At 40.5% G+C, this 17,220-nt stretch overlaps 1 protein-coding gene across 4 annotated transcripts in view; it reads left to right on the plus strand.

Moving 5' to 3' along the window:
• Positions 1 to 17,220, plus strand: part of NFE2L2 (NFE2 like bZIP transcription factor 2) — a 33,484-nt gene that overhangs the window by 9,251 nt on the left and 7,013 nt on the right. For 2 of the 4 annotated variants that reach the window (XM_075608989.1, XM_075608990.1), the window contains exons 2-4: positions 10,352 to 10,621; positions 10,708 to 10,797; positions 15,637 to 15,807. In XM_075608989.1, coding sequence (XP_075465104.1) covers positions 10,352 to 10,621; positions 10,708 to 10,797; positions 15,637 to 15,807 — 531 coding nt within the window. Of the gene's footprint in view, positions 1 to 10,351; positions 10,622 to 10,707; positions 10,798 to 13,276; positions 13,470 to 15,636; positions 15,808 to 17,220 lie in introns of those variants that run through there. The other 2 variants (XM_075608992.1, XM_075608991.1) reach the window with 2 other exon arrangements.

The following is a 17,220-nucleotide window of genomic DNA, read 5'->3' on the forward strand; positions in this document are numbered from 1 at the left end:
ACCCTGCGACGAGTTGTATTTGGAAGTTTAGGCGACGTCGCTGGATGAAGTCATAAAAGGGGAGGGCAGAGGCACGGAGAAGCTCCAGATTGGCCGCAAGGGGAGACCGTCACCGAAAAAATCAAATATCAGTGACTACCAGATTTCTGGTAGCACTATCATTCCATCGCTTTGTCGCCGTCACGTGCACTATAAGCGCACGCGACGGCGACAATGCATTTGTTTTGACATGACTGCGACATCGCCGGCACTATAAGCACAGCCTTAGGATAGACCACAGCCTGAACATTAGGTCTGAGTTACAAAACCCTAACCGCATGTACTGGATCATTTAGATTTGTACCAGGCAGCGATACTTGTATTGTTGAATCTGCTTACAAGTAATTATCTTTCCTTTTAATTAAATTTGAGCTGTCTAATGTACAACATATGTTCAATGAAATGGGAGAGGAATATAGCTTTGTGGTTATTGGGCTACTTTATGTAATGGAAGACAACGTTTAAAAGTTGGTTACTTGATATACCCAAAATTAAAATCAACTAGGTCTATAAACGATCCACTAAAACCTGCAGTAAATGTACACTTCTTGAGGACCAAAGAGTTGGGCCCTGTGAAGTTACTAGAGAAGAATTTAGCTCCGGCACACAAGGAAGATGCTTCACTATATATTGAACAGAGGACTAACTCTTTGGTCCTCAATACGTGCATATTCTAATAATAGTATAATAATTCAAGAAGTGCATGTAATAATATAACAATTGCTTCTCACTCTACTTGTCTATATTTTATTTTTACATCCTTCTGTAGTTTTATATTTCAGTGAAACATTTGTGGAGACTTTTTAAAAACCTGTATATAGCATATATTATAAAGTAACATTTTTGCTTTCCTCAATTAGGCTTTAATACTCACATTTAAAAAATAAAATGAATAATAATAAAAAAAAATGTCACCCCCTCTTGCCCTGCCCCCCTCTCCCACTTGTACTCTGTGTCGGGTTATACTCTGTGTCAGTCTATAGTGCCGTCAGGTAATGTCCTGTGTCAGTGTGTAGTGCCGCTGGCTACAGTACATAATCTGTCTAGTGAGGAGTATAACTTGACGATATTATACACTGACACAGAGTATAACCTGACGGCACTACACACTGACACAGAGTATAACCTGACGGCACTAAACTGACTGTGTGTGTGTGTGTGTGTGTGTGTGTGTGTGTGTGTGTGCGCGCAGTATATCTTTATTTATATAGCACCATTAATATACATAGCGCTTCACAGTAGTAATACACGTGACAATCATATAAATAACAAATACAAATAACAGAACTTGGGAATAAGTTCTTCAGACATAAAAAATTAACATTTAGGAAGAGGAGTCCCTGCTCTGAAGAGCTTACAATCTAATTATATACAGGTATTCATTTGAATTTTGTTCTTATTGTGGCCCTTTGACAACGAGACAGGTACATTCTGGCTCCAACTCCCAGGCAGGATGGGCCCCCCTGAACTAAATTAATGTACCTTTATGTCCTATCTCAACTGTCAAAAGAGATTTAATGATCAGCAGGTAAAACCATTGTACTGTCATTTACTGTTGAGGAATAATGTATCTGATATTTTTTTTTTCTTGTCAAGATTATGTCTATATCCGACTCATAATATAATAAAAAAGTGTATTTTTTACACAGTTGGCTAAAGGTGAGCCAGGTTAATTTTTAATAGTGTTATTTTTCTGGCTGGTTTAAGCTGGATTCCTCTGCCTCTATGGGAACAGACATGCTTTGTTTTAACAATAACCTCACGAATACCGCTTATGGCATGATACAGTAACTACCTGCTGAAAAGTTAGTATTGTAAAAGCTGCTATCACCACAGCACGCAAAGTTGTAGTTATACAATCACAGGATTGTTGCATCAAACATCTTTTCACTTGCTTGTGTGACAGCCGTAAATCTAATTAAAATAAAACAAAATACTGTAAGTCAAATTTCATAAACAATAAAAAAGATTTGTGTGTGTGTGACTCTCGCTCTCACTGACACACTGCAGCACACTGAAACCCCTCCCCCTGACACCGACCTCATTGAGAGCAGGGGCAGGCAGAGACCTGAGCTCTCCCCTCAGTCCCACTCCCAACCCTCGCGCTCCTCCGATCTGCCATCTTCTTTCTCCAAACCCCATCCCCCTCACACCGAGCGGCCCATTTTGTATGTATACATACATACATACGAACGAACGCGCTACATAGATAGCATATCTAAATATGTAGCATATCTGAGGATACTGTAATACAGTACTTGGTGTTCTAATAACTGTACTTGGGTTACCATTAAAATACAACTAGAACTAGTTATACTGTACCATTTTTAAAGTAAGTCTAATGCTGGTTGTTGGTAAGGGCAGATCTGACACTGATCACAATTGTGAGTGTGCATTTAAAACAGTTTTTTATCTCTACCTAATAAATTAATTTATTACGCCATAAAAGCATCTATTGCACTCTCTACCCCTAAGAAAAATGATATATATATATTTACACCTCAAGTGTCATAAATCGCACACTACACAGGGGGGGGGAGGTGTTAGGTTTCAGTCACAGATAACATATACAGTATATGCACTGTTTTTACGTTTATCCTTGCTTGCTTTATTCAATGTACCATCGCCGGAAGAAGAGATCAGTGTATCTCGAAAGCTCGCACAAATAAAAGCATTTCATTAGCCACAGAACGGTATCGTCTATTCATTTTTGAGATGTGTGTATGTGTGTGTGTACACACACACACACACTAATATTTTCATATGCTTTACTGTGGAGGGTTTTTGTCATATTTTTTTTTTTTTTTTTTACCCACAATAACTTAACTAAGTGTGGTGAAACTATCCTAAGCTTCATTTTGCATAGCCAGTATAACCAACCCCACACTGAGACCCATTAAGGTTGAAACGGCTGTCTGTGGGTGGGTCTGCTTGCTATGCATCTTAACCCAGGCTGTGCTCAAAGCTGTGAAATGCAACAAGCAAAAACTTACAGGGGGCCATGTTATATGGTTTTGAAGCAAAAGGTGTCACTGTGTGCTCATTTGCATGTCATTTTCCAGAATCCCTTGCGGCAGTGGAAGCACTTGTATGCTGGGTGATAATGGTGAAAGGCAGGGTTGCAGACCTGTTTAAGACATGCACATGAGCATACAGAAATATTATAATATAATATAATGCCGGATTCACGCTATAAGCAAATATAGAAAGTGGTACATATACTCAACAGAAGGTGAGGTGCAGGCATGGGGACAGGGAACACCAGCAAGTCCATTAGATATACGATGAAGAAAATCCACAGCACTCTCCAAAAAGCAACAAATATAGATTTATTTAACACATATAGCAAACAATGAATCCAAAGCAACGTTTCGGTCCTTTTCTCAAGCTCTTGACCTTGAGACAGGACCGAGTGAGGTCCGAAACGTTGCTTTGGATTCATTGTTTGCGATATGCAGTGTTCGACAAACCTATACATTTGCACGCCCCGGGCGAGTGGATTTAACATCGTGGCGAGTTCCTATTGGCCCAAGCAGCACACGTGTGATACTAGGTGGCGAGTACATTTTTTGGTGATTTGTCGACCACTGGCGATATGTGTTAAATAAATCTATATATTTGTTGCTTTTTGGAGAGTGCTGCGGATTTTCTTCAATATCAAAATGTGTGTGTGGCCATTATGCACACACGCATATAAACGTGTGTATTTATAGAAAAAGCACAGGTGAATATATCTATAACACACTATATTTGTGTTTGTGTATTCACTATATATAGTTACCACTTTATCATGTTCTTGTATAATAACATCTTATACAAAATATTTAAAGTTTAGCCATTATGACCTCTCCTATGTTTATATAATGTTGGTTTGCTAAGTACATGCGTCTGCAATACTGTGCGAGTGTAATCCAGATGAACAAGGAAATGGCGTGCGGGAATGTGTACAATCTCGCTTGGCAGGGTGGAGCCCTGTTGTCAAACTGTGTATTTAGCACAGTACAGTTCTAGTTATACGACTTGAATTTGAAAATGAATACCATAAAAAGCAAAAGTGACTTTTGGGGACTCTAAGCAGGAATATTTTTGGAATCATTCACCAGTCACTTCTCCCATAGGTGCCTTTGTAAGGCAAGTTTAGCATTCGTTTCACACGGAGGCAATTTATTCTTGCAGCTCTTCGATTCAATGCATATGTGTTGCACCTATGTTCCCCTGTGTTTTCCTGCTGATCTTGGCAGTGTTTATAGGAATTGTGAAGAAGTAAAAGTATTTTGAACAGGTTATTTCTCTATCGTTGTCATTTATTTCCCCTTTTCTATGTGAAAAATAAAAAGTGGTGCAACTCCTGAGCTTAAAATATGTAACCTTATTAATAAGCTTGTTACGTATAATGCAGCTGCAAGAAAAAATTAAAGACATTACAATGAAAGCAAATTTTTCTTTCAAATACAGATCTCATAATTTTTACACACTTCCACAATGTACAACCCACGTTTCACTCATAAAGAACACAACCTTGTCAATGTTTTCAGTAATTAGATACTATGATTGGATTTCCTTAATGTACTAATAAACTGCATGGGGGGGGGGGTTGTTTGTACTATAACAAAAGAAGAAAACTAGCATGCTTCAGCTTTGTTATTCATAAAGTGGCTGAAAATATTATGTTTAACGTATTTCGCTTTCCCTGTAACTTCTTTAACACAAGACCTTCTGAATTTGAGCCTTTTCTTTGTTTTCTAAGGCCCTATACTTGTCATTTTTGCCATGAGTTGATTATAATATTATATCTGCTATAATCAGTTTGGGTGACACTAAACATGATGGGGGAGGTAGTGGTCTGTTTAGAATTGCAGTGGAAAAGATGTACTTTCTATGCGAATGGTACCATAGTACTGGAAGCTGTGATGCTTGCTCCACTATGTTGATAAGTCATCTGGAAGAAGGAAAGACTGTAAACGTTAACCCTTTCCCTACCCTGTGTATGCTCAGCGAATGCTTGTACAGTAACATAGAACTCTGTGCTCAGGACATACTTGAAAACGAGAGGTAACTCTCAATGCATCACTTAAGTAATAATCTCCCGAAGAACAGGGCATTACTGGCCAATAATGCCCTGGCTAGAAGAGTTGAAGGCCCGAGGCGAAGCCGAGGGACATTAACCCAGCTCGGGCCTTATTGGCCAGTAATGCCCTGTTCTTCGGGGATTATTACTATTATAGGCTAAATGTAGGCTTATTTTTAATTTTTCATTAAAAAGATGGACACTTTTTTGTAGACACTGATTTTTTTATCAGCATGATCGTCTACATTCTTTTATTGCACGTGTTTATTAACAGGAAATGGTCATACACACAGCCCCCCTCTATATAAACACACACTCTGCGGCCCCTCCTCTATACACACACAAACACACACTTTGCAACCCCCCTCTTTATACACAAACACACTCGGCAAACCCCCCTACACACACTGCAGCCCCCCTCTCTACACCTAGCAGTGGTGCACAAGCTTTCCAGCGTGCGCCACCCTTCCTGCTTCCCTCCCTGCTCGCGCCCCCCCCCCTTCCTTACCCGCTCTCCTGAGTCAAATGACACAGCGGGGTCACGTTGCCATGCCAACGTGACATCACATGACCCCGCAGCATCATTTCACGCGACGTCGCCGAAGAGAAGGTAAGTGAAGATGAAGAGGCCTCACGCGATCCCCCGGCATTAATTTAAATGCCTTGGGGGAAGAGCGCGGGGCCTCTGCAACCGCTGCGCCCACCCTGAACAATGTTGCGCCCCCCAGTTTGCGCACCGCTGCTACAGTCACAAAACACACACTGAAGACACAAACTGCAGCCCCCTCTAAACCCACAAAACACACTGCAGACGCACACACACCAACAAAACAGAGTGCTGCCCCCTCTACATCCACAAAACACACCAGAAGCCCCTCTACACCCACTGCAGCCCCCCTGTATGCAGACACACAAAACACTCTGCACCTCTCCTCCACCCACAAAACACACACTGAAGACACACACACACACACACACACACACACAACAAAGCAGACTCTGCTGCCCCCTCTTTACCCACAAACCACACACAACAAAACCCTCTGCTACCCCCTCTAGACACACAAAACACTCAGCAGACACACAGACACCCCAGCCTTTCTCCTCAGCATTCTCCAGTGCAGAGCTCTCTGCAGGCAGGGTGGGGGAGGAGTCAGTGCCTTGCTGCTGCCTCCTATCCAATCAGCTCCCTTGCCTGAGCTACTTTCACTCTATGTGGATGAGAACTGAAAGCTGATTGGCTGAAAAACTTGGCACTGTACCAAAGATTCCGGGTCATTACTGAGTGGATAATGCCCGGATTTTTAACCAATCAGAGAGCAGGAATTTCAATAATGCCTGGAATTTACCCTCTTTAGCCTATAATTCCTAGTCACCTGACCTATTCAAAACATTGTATAACTAAATAAGAGAAGTTTACTGCAGAGCAGGCCCACCTACTCTATCCACAAGGGATAGCCAGCCCTTATGACATTCACCAGCCACCTCCATGGAGACATGTGAGTGCTTGAAACAGAAGAGCACCACTTCCTCTTTTATTGCACCGTCTTGAAATCACTGTAATAAAGATCACATGACTGGAGAAAAAAAGTGTATTTTGGCTGTGAAGAAGTTTATATGTATTTGGTAACTAAATCTATGTGCCTTAGCAGCTACTATATATCCATATTCTCCATATTCTCCTGAAGATGGTAGCCAGGCACTGAAATATTGTTAATCATTTAACACTGGTTCTCAACTGCACTCCTCAAGATCTCCACCCCCTCTCCCCGCAACAGATCAGGTTTTCAGAATATCCCTGCTTCAGTTTTTGATTGAGCCACCTGTGCTGAAGCTGGGATATTCTTAAAACCTAACCTGTTGGGGGATCTTGAGGACTGGAGTTGAGAACCCGATTGCCAGCTGTAATAAGTTCAATGTCAAACTCCAGTTAGTCTGTGGCTTTTTGGCGTTTTAAATTGCAACCTTTCATTCAACCAGTGAAATATGTTGCTCCGTTTTGATTACATTTCAGATTAAATGTAGCATGTCTGTATGGGGTACTATGGACATTATCTTCAGAGGATTAGAAAGGAGTTCCTCATTAAGGGTCTCCAAACTCGGTCCTCAAGGGCCACCAACAGGCCAGGTTTTCATGATATCCCTGCTTCAGCACAGGTGTCTTGAATTGAGCCACCTTGAAGCAAGGATATCCTGAAAGCTGGCCTGTTGGTAGCCCTTGAGAACTGCGTTTCGAGACCCCTGGCTTTAGATTGTTTTTTTTTTTTTTTTTGTTTGTTTTTGCATGTGATTGCAGATCATGGAAAAAAACTTTTTGTTTGTTCCCACAGCGTGGGACTAGGTAGGTCGTAAAACAGTTAAAAGGAGAGAACAATACATTGGGCAAAAATACCCATCCATTTAATTGGTTTCCTTAAATTCAGTCGTCTAAAGTGACATTTCTTTTGATTTTGTGAATGTTTGTTTATTTTATTTTTTTATTTTAACATGACTCTATAATTGGTGCTGATCAAATACAAATTATCCGACCCCTTTATCTCTCTCTCTAATGATAAAATCATAGTTGGTTTTACAAACAATTGACAATTTATCTTGATGTTTTAAAGCAGCTACCCCTCAGAAGTCTATATTGAGTTGGTATCTTGCCCCCTGAGCATGTCCTGCTCTTATTTATTTTTTTTCTGTTAAGAAAAAATTGTTTTCTTAATCTCTAGCATCTGAGGTTACCGTGGTTACGTCAGCCTGCACTGGGCTCTGGGGAGATCTTTATTTTGACCTCCTGGGCACCTAATATTTCATCTGCTCATATCGTCTGAACAAAGCATCGGATATGAGAAATAACGTGTGTATGTGTGATTAGTGTGAACTTCTGCTTTAACGTCAGCAAATAGTCTCATCGTGAAAAATATTAGTTACATTTTGATCATAAAAATCCCTAAAGTATTTGATCCTAAACGCTGCTGCCAGAATCACTCTACTCTTTCCTAAATCTGTCTCGGCGTCTCCCCTGCTGAAATCCCTCTCCTGGCTTCCTATCAGATCCCGCATCACACTTTCAATTCTACTCCTCACTTTTAAAGCTTCACACTCTTCTGATCCTCCTTGACATCTCAGCCCTAATTTCTCGCTATGCACCATCCCGACTCTTGCATTCTGCTCAAGGATGTCTTCTCTCTACCCCTTTTTTGTATTTAAAGCCCTCTTCCATCTTAAACCTCTCACTGACTGCCCCACACCTCTGGAATGCCCTTCCCCTCAATACCCGACTAGCACCCTCTCTATCCACCTTTAAGACTACCTTAAGACACACTTGCTTAAAGAAGCATACGAGTTGCACCGTGGCTAATACTGTTCACGATACATAAAGCTTGGTCCCCTTCAGACCCCCTTACCAGAACAACCTCCTACTATCTTTGTACGTTATCCCCACCAATTAGCTCTTCGGAGCGGGGAATCCTCTTCCTAAATTTGTACTTTTATGTCTGAAGCACTAATTCCCATGACCTCTTATTTGTATTATTTGATATTTATGATTGTCACGGGTATTACTACTGTGAAGCGCTATGTACATTAATGGCGCTATATAAATAAAGACATACATACATCACCAAAGAAACGTTAGAAAAATATTAAAAATTATTTAAGAAGCCATTCTACTTGTCGTTCTTAAAGAAGACACTCGGTTTAACTTCTTAAACATACCACTTCCATTGTACTTTGTTCCTGTGTAAGCATTCTGCAAAGTCCTTGAAAATATTCCATGTAAAGTAATGTTATCTTGTGTGTAATTATCCACGTAAGAGAGTTACATTTAAACTATGAGCTTTAGTAGAAAGGCCAAGGAGAGAAGTTTGATACGATTCTTACAACCTTTTTGGAGTTCAGATTTAAGGTTTAGATTCCGGTAACCAAAGCCATAAAACAGCGTTTTTTGATAAATTGATAAGTTATGTCTTTGCATGTAAACAAATTGATTCTGCAGACAGACTGGTTGTAGAAAAAAAAAAAAAAAAAAACGGCTAACATTCAAATGATTGAAATCTCTGCTGGGGCTAAGTGGTATTTAAATATCTGACTACCAGGTTGTTACCAAGAGTATCTTCATGTGTGACCTGTTAGGCCGAGTCCACGGTCCCTGCTGGCGTGCTGAGGCGCGCTGAGGCGCAGGGAAAGCGGGTGCTTTCCCTGGCCTTGCGGTTGCTTACCGCAAGCGCTCTCAGCAGCCGTCAGGGGGCGGTCCGGGGGCGGGCGCGTCACTGGCCGGGGGCGGGCCAGTGACGTCATGGAGCTGGTTCGCCCTCATTGGGCGAACCGCTCACGTGACCGGCCTGTCTCGCCGGCAAGCGGGGGAATTTTAAATTCCCCCAAGACCTGCGCTTCCGCAAGCGCGCGTAAGCGCAGGTGAGCCCCTACTAAAGCCGCTCTAATTGCGGCTGTAGGGGCTCAGTGCTGAGCGGGAGCGCGCCTCAGCGCGCTTCCGCCAGCAAGCAAGTAACATGGCCGAGGCCTTAGAGTGCTATAATTACATTTACTAAACACAACAAGGGCTAGCACACTTATGACTTTTAATGAATATTATGTCTTTTTGTCTTGTATCTTGTGGCTGATTTTAACGATGGCTTTCTGATAGCTTAGGAGCTTGGAACAGACTTTCCCGGTTCCTGATGTCGGGGAACAAGTTTGGACCATGTTATTGTTACACTAGTGATTATTTTGTCCCAGTGTCAAGGACACCGTCTTTAGTAGGTCAATGAAAATTAAGATTTTAAATCCAGTTACATACTTCATTGGAAAATGCTGCATTCATTTTCTGATTTCTCATAAGAGATCCTAGAATAGCTGTCATATCACACAGTTGGTTATGTCTTATTTCTTCTGTTGTATTTAAAATAGAGATATATATATATATATATATATTTTTTAACAAAAATAGACTTGTTCCACACTTAATTTTGTTCTTAGATTTCATATAAAAAAAAAATAACTACCTCTTCCAATTTCTATTCTCAAGTCATAATGTAATGAAGTAAGGATATTGTGGACTGTGAAGTGTCGAATAGTTGTCTGGGTTTCATTGCCAGTCGCTTGCAACCTTGGAAAAGTCAGTAAAAATGAACAAATCACCATGCCTAGACTGTCAGCTCTTCAGACCAAAGACTAATTCTGTGTAATGTATGCAGTGTACAGCAGTTTCTTAGTTCTGATATTCCTTTATGATACTATATTGTATGTTGTTCCCTTCAGGATATGGATCTGATTGACATTCTTTGGAGACAAGACATTGATCTTGGTGTTGGCCGTGAGGTTTTCGACTACAATCAAAGGCAGAAGGACTATGAATTGGGGAAACAGAAGAAACTTGAAAAGGAAAGACAAGAGCAGCTCCAGAAGGAACAGGAAAAAGCATTATACGCTCAGCTTCAATTGGATGAAGAGACTGGGGAATTCATCCCTATCCAGCAGGCAACACCCATTGAGATAGCAGCAACACAAGCACTTATCAGTTCTTTACAGGTAATTACTCCAGATTACTTGTTTATTAAAGCAATGTGTCACAAAAATACTATTTAAAAAATAATAATATATTTCCCTTTCTCTAGCATAAAAATGTAGGAGAAGAAGGAGCCCTGTCCTTTGATGAATGCATGAGGCTTTTGGCAGATACATTCCCGTTTGTAGTAGACAGTCAGGTAAATATTGGCTAAAAGAAATAACTGTTCGGCTAATATTCTGTGCCCTGTTGTTGAAAGCGCCAAATCCTGCCCAATGTCTTCTAATTCCATTTTCAGAACCATGTGTTCCCTTTTTGATCTGAACCATATAATTTTTCGAACATTCTTTTTCGCTCCACTAATACCAACAGCTCCCGAAATATTGAACTTTTTTCTTTCTTGGAGTAGGGGAAAATAATCAACACGGTCAATGGAGTCACCCAGCAGAAAGCCACACATAATGTTACTTTTTACTGGCTTACCAGAGTGAGGCTGTCACAATATTGTTTATTCTGTAAACACTGGAAGGCCAAGCTGCCCGTATATTTTCATTCCTTGCAGACTTGCTATTCATTGCACCTGCACTGTGGCGACCAAGGCAATAATTAATTTCTGCGATAAAATTATTGTTATTGAAGCCATGCCTATATAAATTAAGGCAGTGGTTCTCTTCCTACCCCTTCTCCCCACTACCCCCTCCCCCCCCTCCCAACAGGTCAGGTTTTTAGACTATTCCAGCTCAGCACAGGTGGCTCAGTCTTGAGGACTGGCGTTGAGAACCCCTACATAAAGGGATGATATGGGATGAAACCTACACTACCTAGGCATCAGACAGACAGAATTTATTCCTATGAATACATTGCGGCAAATACCCCTGTTGACTTATTTTTATCTTTCTCTACTTTTCCCTCATCTATCTCTCGCTGCAACCATTAAATCACTCTTCATTTTATTTGACCTCTTTCCCTTTGAACCTTATTGCAATTGTAGTCCTCCACTGGCATCCGACTCTTTCTGGAGCCCTGCAGGTGTGTCAGGGAATCGGGCCTGCTGCCTTGTTTGATGTTCCTGCATCCTGGAGCTGTGGGGTTTTTGAACTGCGATCCTTCGCCTCCTTCACTCCCTGTCTTGTTCAAACAGAAGAGAGCTTGGATAGGGAGGAAGGGAGAAAGGAGGGTGATCATGGCTCAATGCACTGACATAGCTGCAGGCGGGACTAACGGGTGCATTATTAGAGCCCAGCTGATGGCAAATAATGAAAAAAGTGCAAACCGATTAGAATTTAAATTGGATCCCTATTAAATATTGTGTGTGGAAGGAGTGGCTCAGTGAGTACAGACACTGACTGGCACTGAGTTTGAAATCAATTACTGGTGTCTGCTCCTTGTGACCTTGAGCAAGTCACTGTATCTCCCTGTGCCTCAGGCACCAAACACATAGATTGTGCTCCACGGGGCAGGGACCTGTGTCTGTAAAGAGCTATGTAAAACTAGCAACGCTATACAAGTGTGTGTGTGTAATCTCTCTCTCTCTCTCTCTCTCTCTCTCTCTCTCTCTCTCTCTCTCTCTCTCTCTCTCTCTCTCTCTCTCTCTCTCTCTCTCTCTCTCTCTCTCTCTCTCTCTCTCTCTCTCTCTCTCTCTCTCTCTCTCTCCAAGTTGCTCCAACAAATTGTCTGATTTTTAACCTACCATCTTACTTTTGGTCATCGTCTTGGTATTTTTATCTCTTTTGGCATCCAGTCGATAATACTTTCTTGTGATATTTCCGGCCCACTGCAATTTGAATTTCTTCTTGTAATATGTCTGATACAGTGCCATTTTAATTTCTTCACCCTTGTGATGATGTCACAGACTTTTGTTTGGTTTCGAACCCATTCATTCTTTCCCATCTCTTGGGGTAATACCCAGCATACTTCTTTGCGTTGTCTGAAGTTTTGGAATTATCTTCACGTCTAAGTTTCACATCCTGATCCATAACTTTCCTCTTGAGGAGCAGCGTAGAAGGTTCCCTTTGAAATATTGAAAGGAGAAAAGAGAAGCACATGCTCTCAGTGTAATTTTGTGATTTAATAATGATGCAGTTAAAACAAAGGATTGATGCACTCATAATTTGTGAAAATAAAAACAGCTCATCTGTCAGATGAGTGGTTTAGATGGGATATTGACAAATAAGCTGTTTTTATTTTGCACAAAAGGCGAGTGTATCAATCCTTTGTTTTAACTGCATCATTATTAAATCACAGAATTACACTTCTAGTTCTTTCTTTAGGTTAAACATGGATTGGTCAATCCTATATGAAGCTGCATTTTTTAAATTTGAACACTATTCCTATTTTGAACTGTATTTAACATTATTTTTTTAAATCTTTTTATTATTGGATTTATTCTACATCGTTGAGTTGGACTTTCTGCTGGACTTTTCAATTCATTTTTTTTTTTTGTCACATATTTTTTTTTACTTAGACGTGTTTACTATATTGTCTTATTTCTTATATCAGTATGGAATAAGAAAACACTTTTTTTTTTTTTTATAGATGAAACCTATATAGAAAAGCTTTGGTGACATAGTGTCTCCCTGCTGCACTCCCTTGCGGATCCTGATCTTGCTTGTATCTTCATGTAAATTAATGCATTTTCATTATATCAATGTTATACTTTGTCTTCTTAATGCATCTAGGACTGCTGAGGTGTAGACAGAATCAAATGCTTTTTCATAATCTACGAATCCTAAACTGAGTGGTAGATCATATTCATTACTTCAGGAAATCACTTCTTGAACGACTTGGATGTGGACCATTGTGTTGTATCCACTACGAAATCCCACTTGTTCTCTAGGCTGGGCAAAGTCCAGGGTCTGTTGCAGCCGATTAGTGAGTATCTACGCAAAAAATTTGTAAGTGATTGAAAGTAGACTGATTGGTCTGTAGTTCTAGAGGTCTTCTTTGTCTCCTTTCTTGTGGATGAGGATAACTATGGCATTACTCCATTGTTCTGGAATGTTCTTGAAGCATCATGTAAAGAGTTCTGAAAGGATTTTTTTTTCCTACATTGTCCCCAGCTTCTTTCAAGCTTTCAGTTTTTATTCCATCTTCCCTGTAAGTCTTCCCATTCTTTTTGATTTTTATTGTCTTTGCAACTTGTGGAAGAATTCCTGCTACATAAATCGTGTTTTTTTTCTCACTTTTCCTCTTTTGGATTGTGCCCTGTGTTATCTGTGTTTGTGTACAATTTCATGCAGAAGTCCTCAACACACTTTACAAGTGCACAGTTTTTTTTTATTGTTCCAGTCTTCTTTGAGTGCAATGATTTAATTCTTCCCAACCATAAGTCGTTGCTTTATCTTCTTTAAGCTTTTGTTATCTTCAATAGTCTTTCTCGCCATATCACAATTGCATTCTCTTACATCTTCAGTTATACGTTTGTGGATTGTCTTGCACAGCTCTGCATTTTCAATTCTTATTCTTGTTTCTTGGGATTACTTCATTCCTTGTCGTCTTCTCATGAATTGTTTTGTCTCATCAGATATTTTCTTAGCGATTCTTCTAATTTCTTTTTTTCTGTGCTTTCAATTACAATCTTCATAAATTCTTCATAATTGGTTGTTAATGTGTTACCATGCATTTCGAGCAAACTGAAGCACCTTTTAAGTCCTAGTTGAGATTCACTGCGGTTATTCTTGAGGTTATTGTTGTTGATTGTCTTTTTTTTTTTTAATCAGTTTTCTTCTTTCTAACTTCGCTTTAAGATGTAATTTGCAGTGAACCAATCTGTGATCACTCCTTGTGTAAAACCGGTTAAGAACTGTGCAGTCTTCAATCACATGTTTCTTGTTAGCTAGGACAGCGGGGCGCGCCCCCCAAGGGGGGCAGGAGAATTTCTAGGAGGGGGCGCGGCGGTTACAGAGGCCTCGCGCTCTTCCCCACGGCATTTAAATTAAATGCCGGGGGAGGAGTGAGGCCTCTAACTTGCTTACCTGCTGCCAGCCGGGTCTTCGTGACGCAACGCGGCGTCAAATGACACCGCCGGGTCATGTGACGTCGCAACGGCCGTCAAATGACGCGGGGGGTCACGTGACATCACATGACCCGCGACATCATTTGACGTTGAGCCATCGGGAGAGGGGGGGCGCGAACACTTTGGTTCCCAGGAAGGGGGCCCCAGCTCAGAAAGTTTGCGCTAAGCTAGGATATAGTCAACTGCATTCTTGATTACATGTCCATTTTCTATTTGGATTCTTCTTGAAGAATGAATTTGTGATTTAAGTTTTCGCATTCTTTCAATTATACCAATCTGTCCCCACATCCATTCCTGTTTCTGTAACCGTATTTACCAACTGATGCTTCGTGTTTCTGCTGGGCACCAATCTTTGCATTGAAGTCTCCCATATCAATCTTGAGGTAACACTTTCCTTGTTGGTTGACTTCATTGTAGAAGTCTTCAACTTCATTCTGTCTGAGCAACAATATCCCATTTAATCTTTTCAAGCTCGTCTTCCTGTTCTCCCAGTGCTGCTTCACTGGAAATAGTCTGGCCGGGGTATTTCGCCAGATTTAGGTTTGAATGACAGCTGTTGTTTAACTTCCGGGGATTCTTCGCACCCTCTCCTTTCATGTCTTCTTCCTGAATGCTGTTAAAACCGGGGACATTCCAGCCTCCAGAGAATGAGGTCCATTGCATTTTGGTGTGTACCATATTTGGCGGTTGAGGCCTTACTTGCCATGCCGGCCTCATTTGCATGTTGTCAAGTACTTTTCCCACGTTAGCTGCGTATATTGTTCAAGCTTTCATAGTATGGTTAAATCTACCAGCACAAGTTCCACTATACGTCTTCCTGAACACCAGTAGCCATATATAGAATGTATGTATGTGTATATATTTATATTTATTTGTATACAATGGTGTTTATCATAATTTTCTCTTACCGCTATAATTTAAATGGATAGATATCCCTTGGATGCGTCTTAACATTTATTTTTTTTTTTTTTAAATTATGTAATAGTTTTTTTTATTTAATAATATTTCTAAACTATTTTCTAGGTGCCTACTATGGCTTACCAGACATTGGTACCCAGTCCTCAAATAGCTTCCAGCCAGAACTTTCTTACCCCAGAACAGAAGCCAGAACCAGATCCTTTGCAGAGCACAGTTGTTGATACGGAGAACATGGAACAAGCTTGGCAGGAATTATTATCCATTCCTGAGTTGCAGGTAACTTTAATGTAAATGTTATATCTGTGCGCAAATAGCAGTTAAATTATTTTGGAGTCATTTTGTAATAATAATTTTAAATACACTATATATTTTTTTTTGTTTTTAGATTCTTTTAATGTTTTGTCAGATGTTTATTAACTACTTACCTGTTTAGTGTCTTAAAATATATAGTTCATTAAGCTTAGCAATTTTTTTTATTTTACAGTTTTCTTAAACATGAAATCAACATTGAAACTATTTAATTCGGAAAATATCATCAATATTAAGGATGAAAGCAATATCCCCAACATGATTTCTTTTTTTTTTTGTAGCATACTTGAATTGGGGGTCCCTCAGAACTGATCTCTAGTATCCCCTGGTTTTCAGAGCAACTAGAGTTTATTTTTTTGTGTGTGTTTTCTCTGAAAAAAAAAAATGCAAAAGACACACATGGCTGCCAGGGTCACCAATAGAAAGCTGCAATACCATCTCCCAATAGCGTTGCAGCTTTCTATTTACCACTGGAGGCAAGGCTGACCCCACTGCCATTTGTGTTTTTTGACTTGTTGGATAAAACCTCTTGTTATCCATGAACCAGGGGGTCTCATATCGCAAGGGGCCCCGGTTCAGGTATGCTTTAAAAATAAATTTGTGAGCAGAGGATTATTGCTGCTTTAAAGTGACAACATAAAGCCCCTGGAAACGTATTATGAACCAGAAGGTCCCCAGATGCATGCCAGCATTGGTTATTCCCCTGGGAGATCCTCCTTTTTTAGGAGATATTTTAATATTTATTGTTAAGTCTGTTTTTCCCTCTGTGTAAGTGACAGATTTTGGAGTAATCAGAAAGACCCAAAGGAGATACCTTAATATGTCGCTGTCTACCTGTGCTTCATGTGCAAAACAGTTTTCTGCCCTAGCAGAGCTTTATGATTATAAGGAGAGCAATTACATTCATTTTTCAATTGTCTGTCTACAAATCATCCCCTGCCGTGTCTTAGTAAATTCAACTTGCAACACTTTAAACACACCCTGTTTGAAAAAAATGTTTTTTCTAATGTGCCTCACATGTGCTAATTAAGTTGGCTGAGCTGAACAGTCAGGTGACTTATTAGGCCTTTATAACTGCAGACATAGCAGCCATTGCTGTGTTTTCAGTCCATGTTTGAAGTAGCACGCAGTGCTGGAGGTTAAAAGGGTGAACCAGTGGAAAACACAACCACTGGCCCTGAATCCTGGATTTTGAACTACGCTGGAAATGAGGACATTATCGATCCCAGACTGCACACCTCAGCTCTTTACTACAGCTAAACCCCGTTATAACGCGGTCCTTGGGGTCCACAACCCCAAGACCGCGTTACAACCGGGGTCGCGTTAAAATTTCACCGGCATCAGCGAGCTTCCTCATTACAGATTTAAATCTCCTCAATT

The sequence above is a fragment of the Ascaphus truei genome, chromosome 7, assembly GCF_040206685.1.
Source record: "Ascaphus truei isolate aAscTru1 chromosome 7, aAscTru1.hap1, whole genome shotgun sequence".
Classification (NCBI taxonomy): domain Eukaryota; kingdom Metazoa; phylum Chordata; class Amphibia; order Anura; family Ascaphidae; genus Ascaphus; species Ascaphus truei.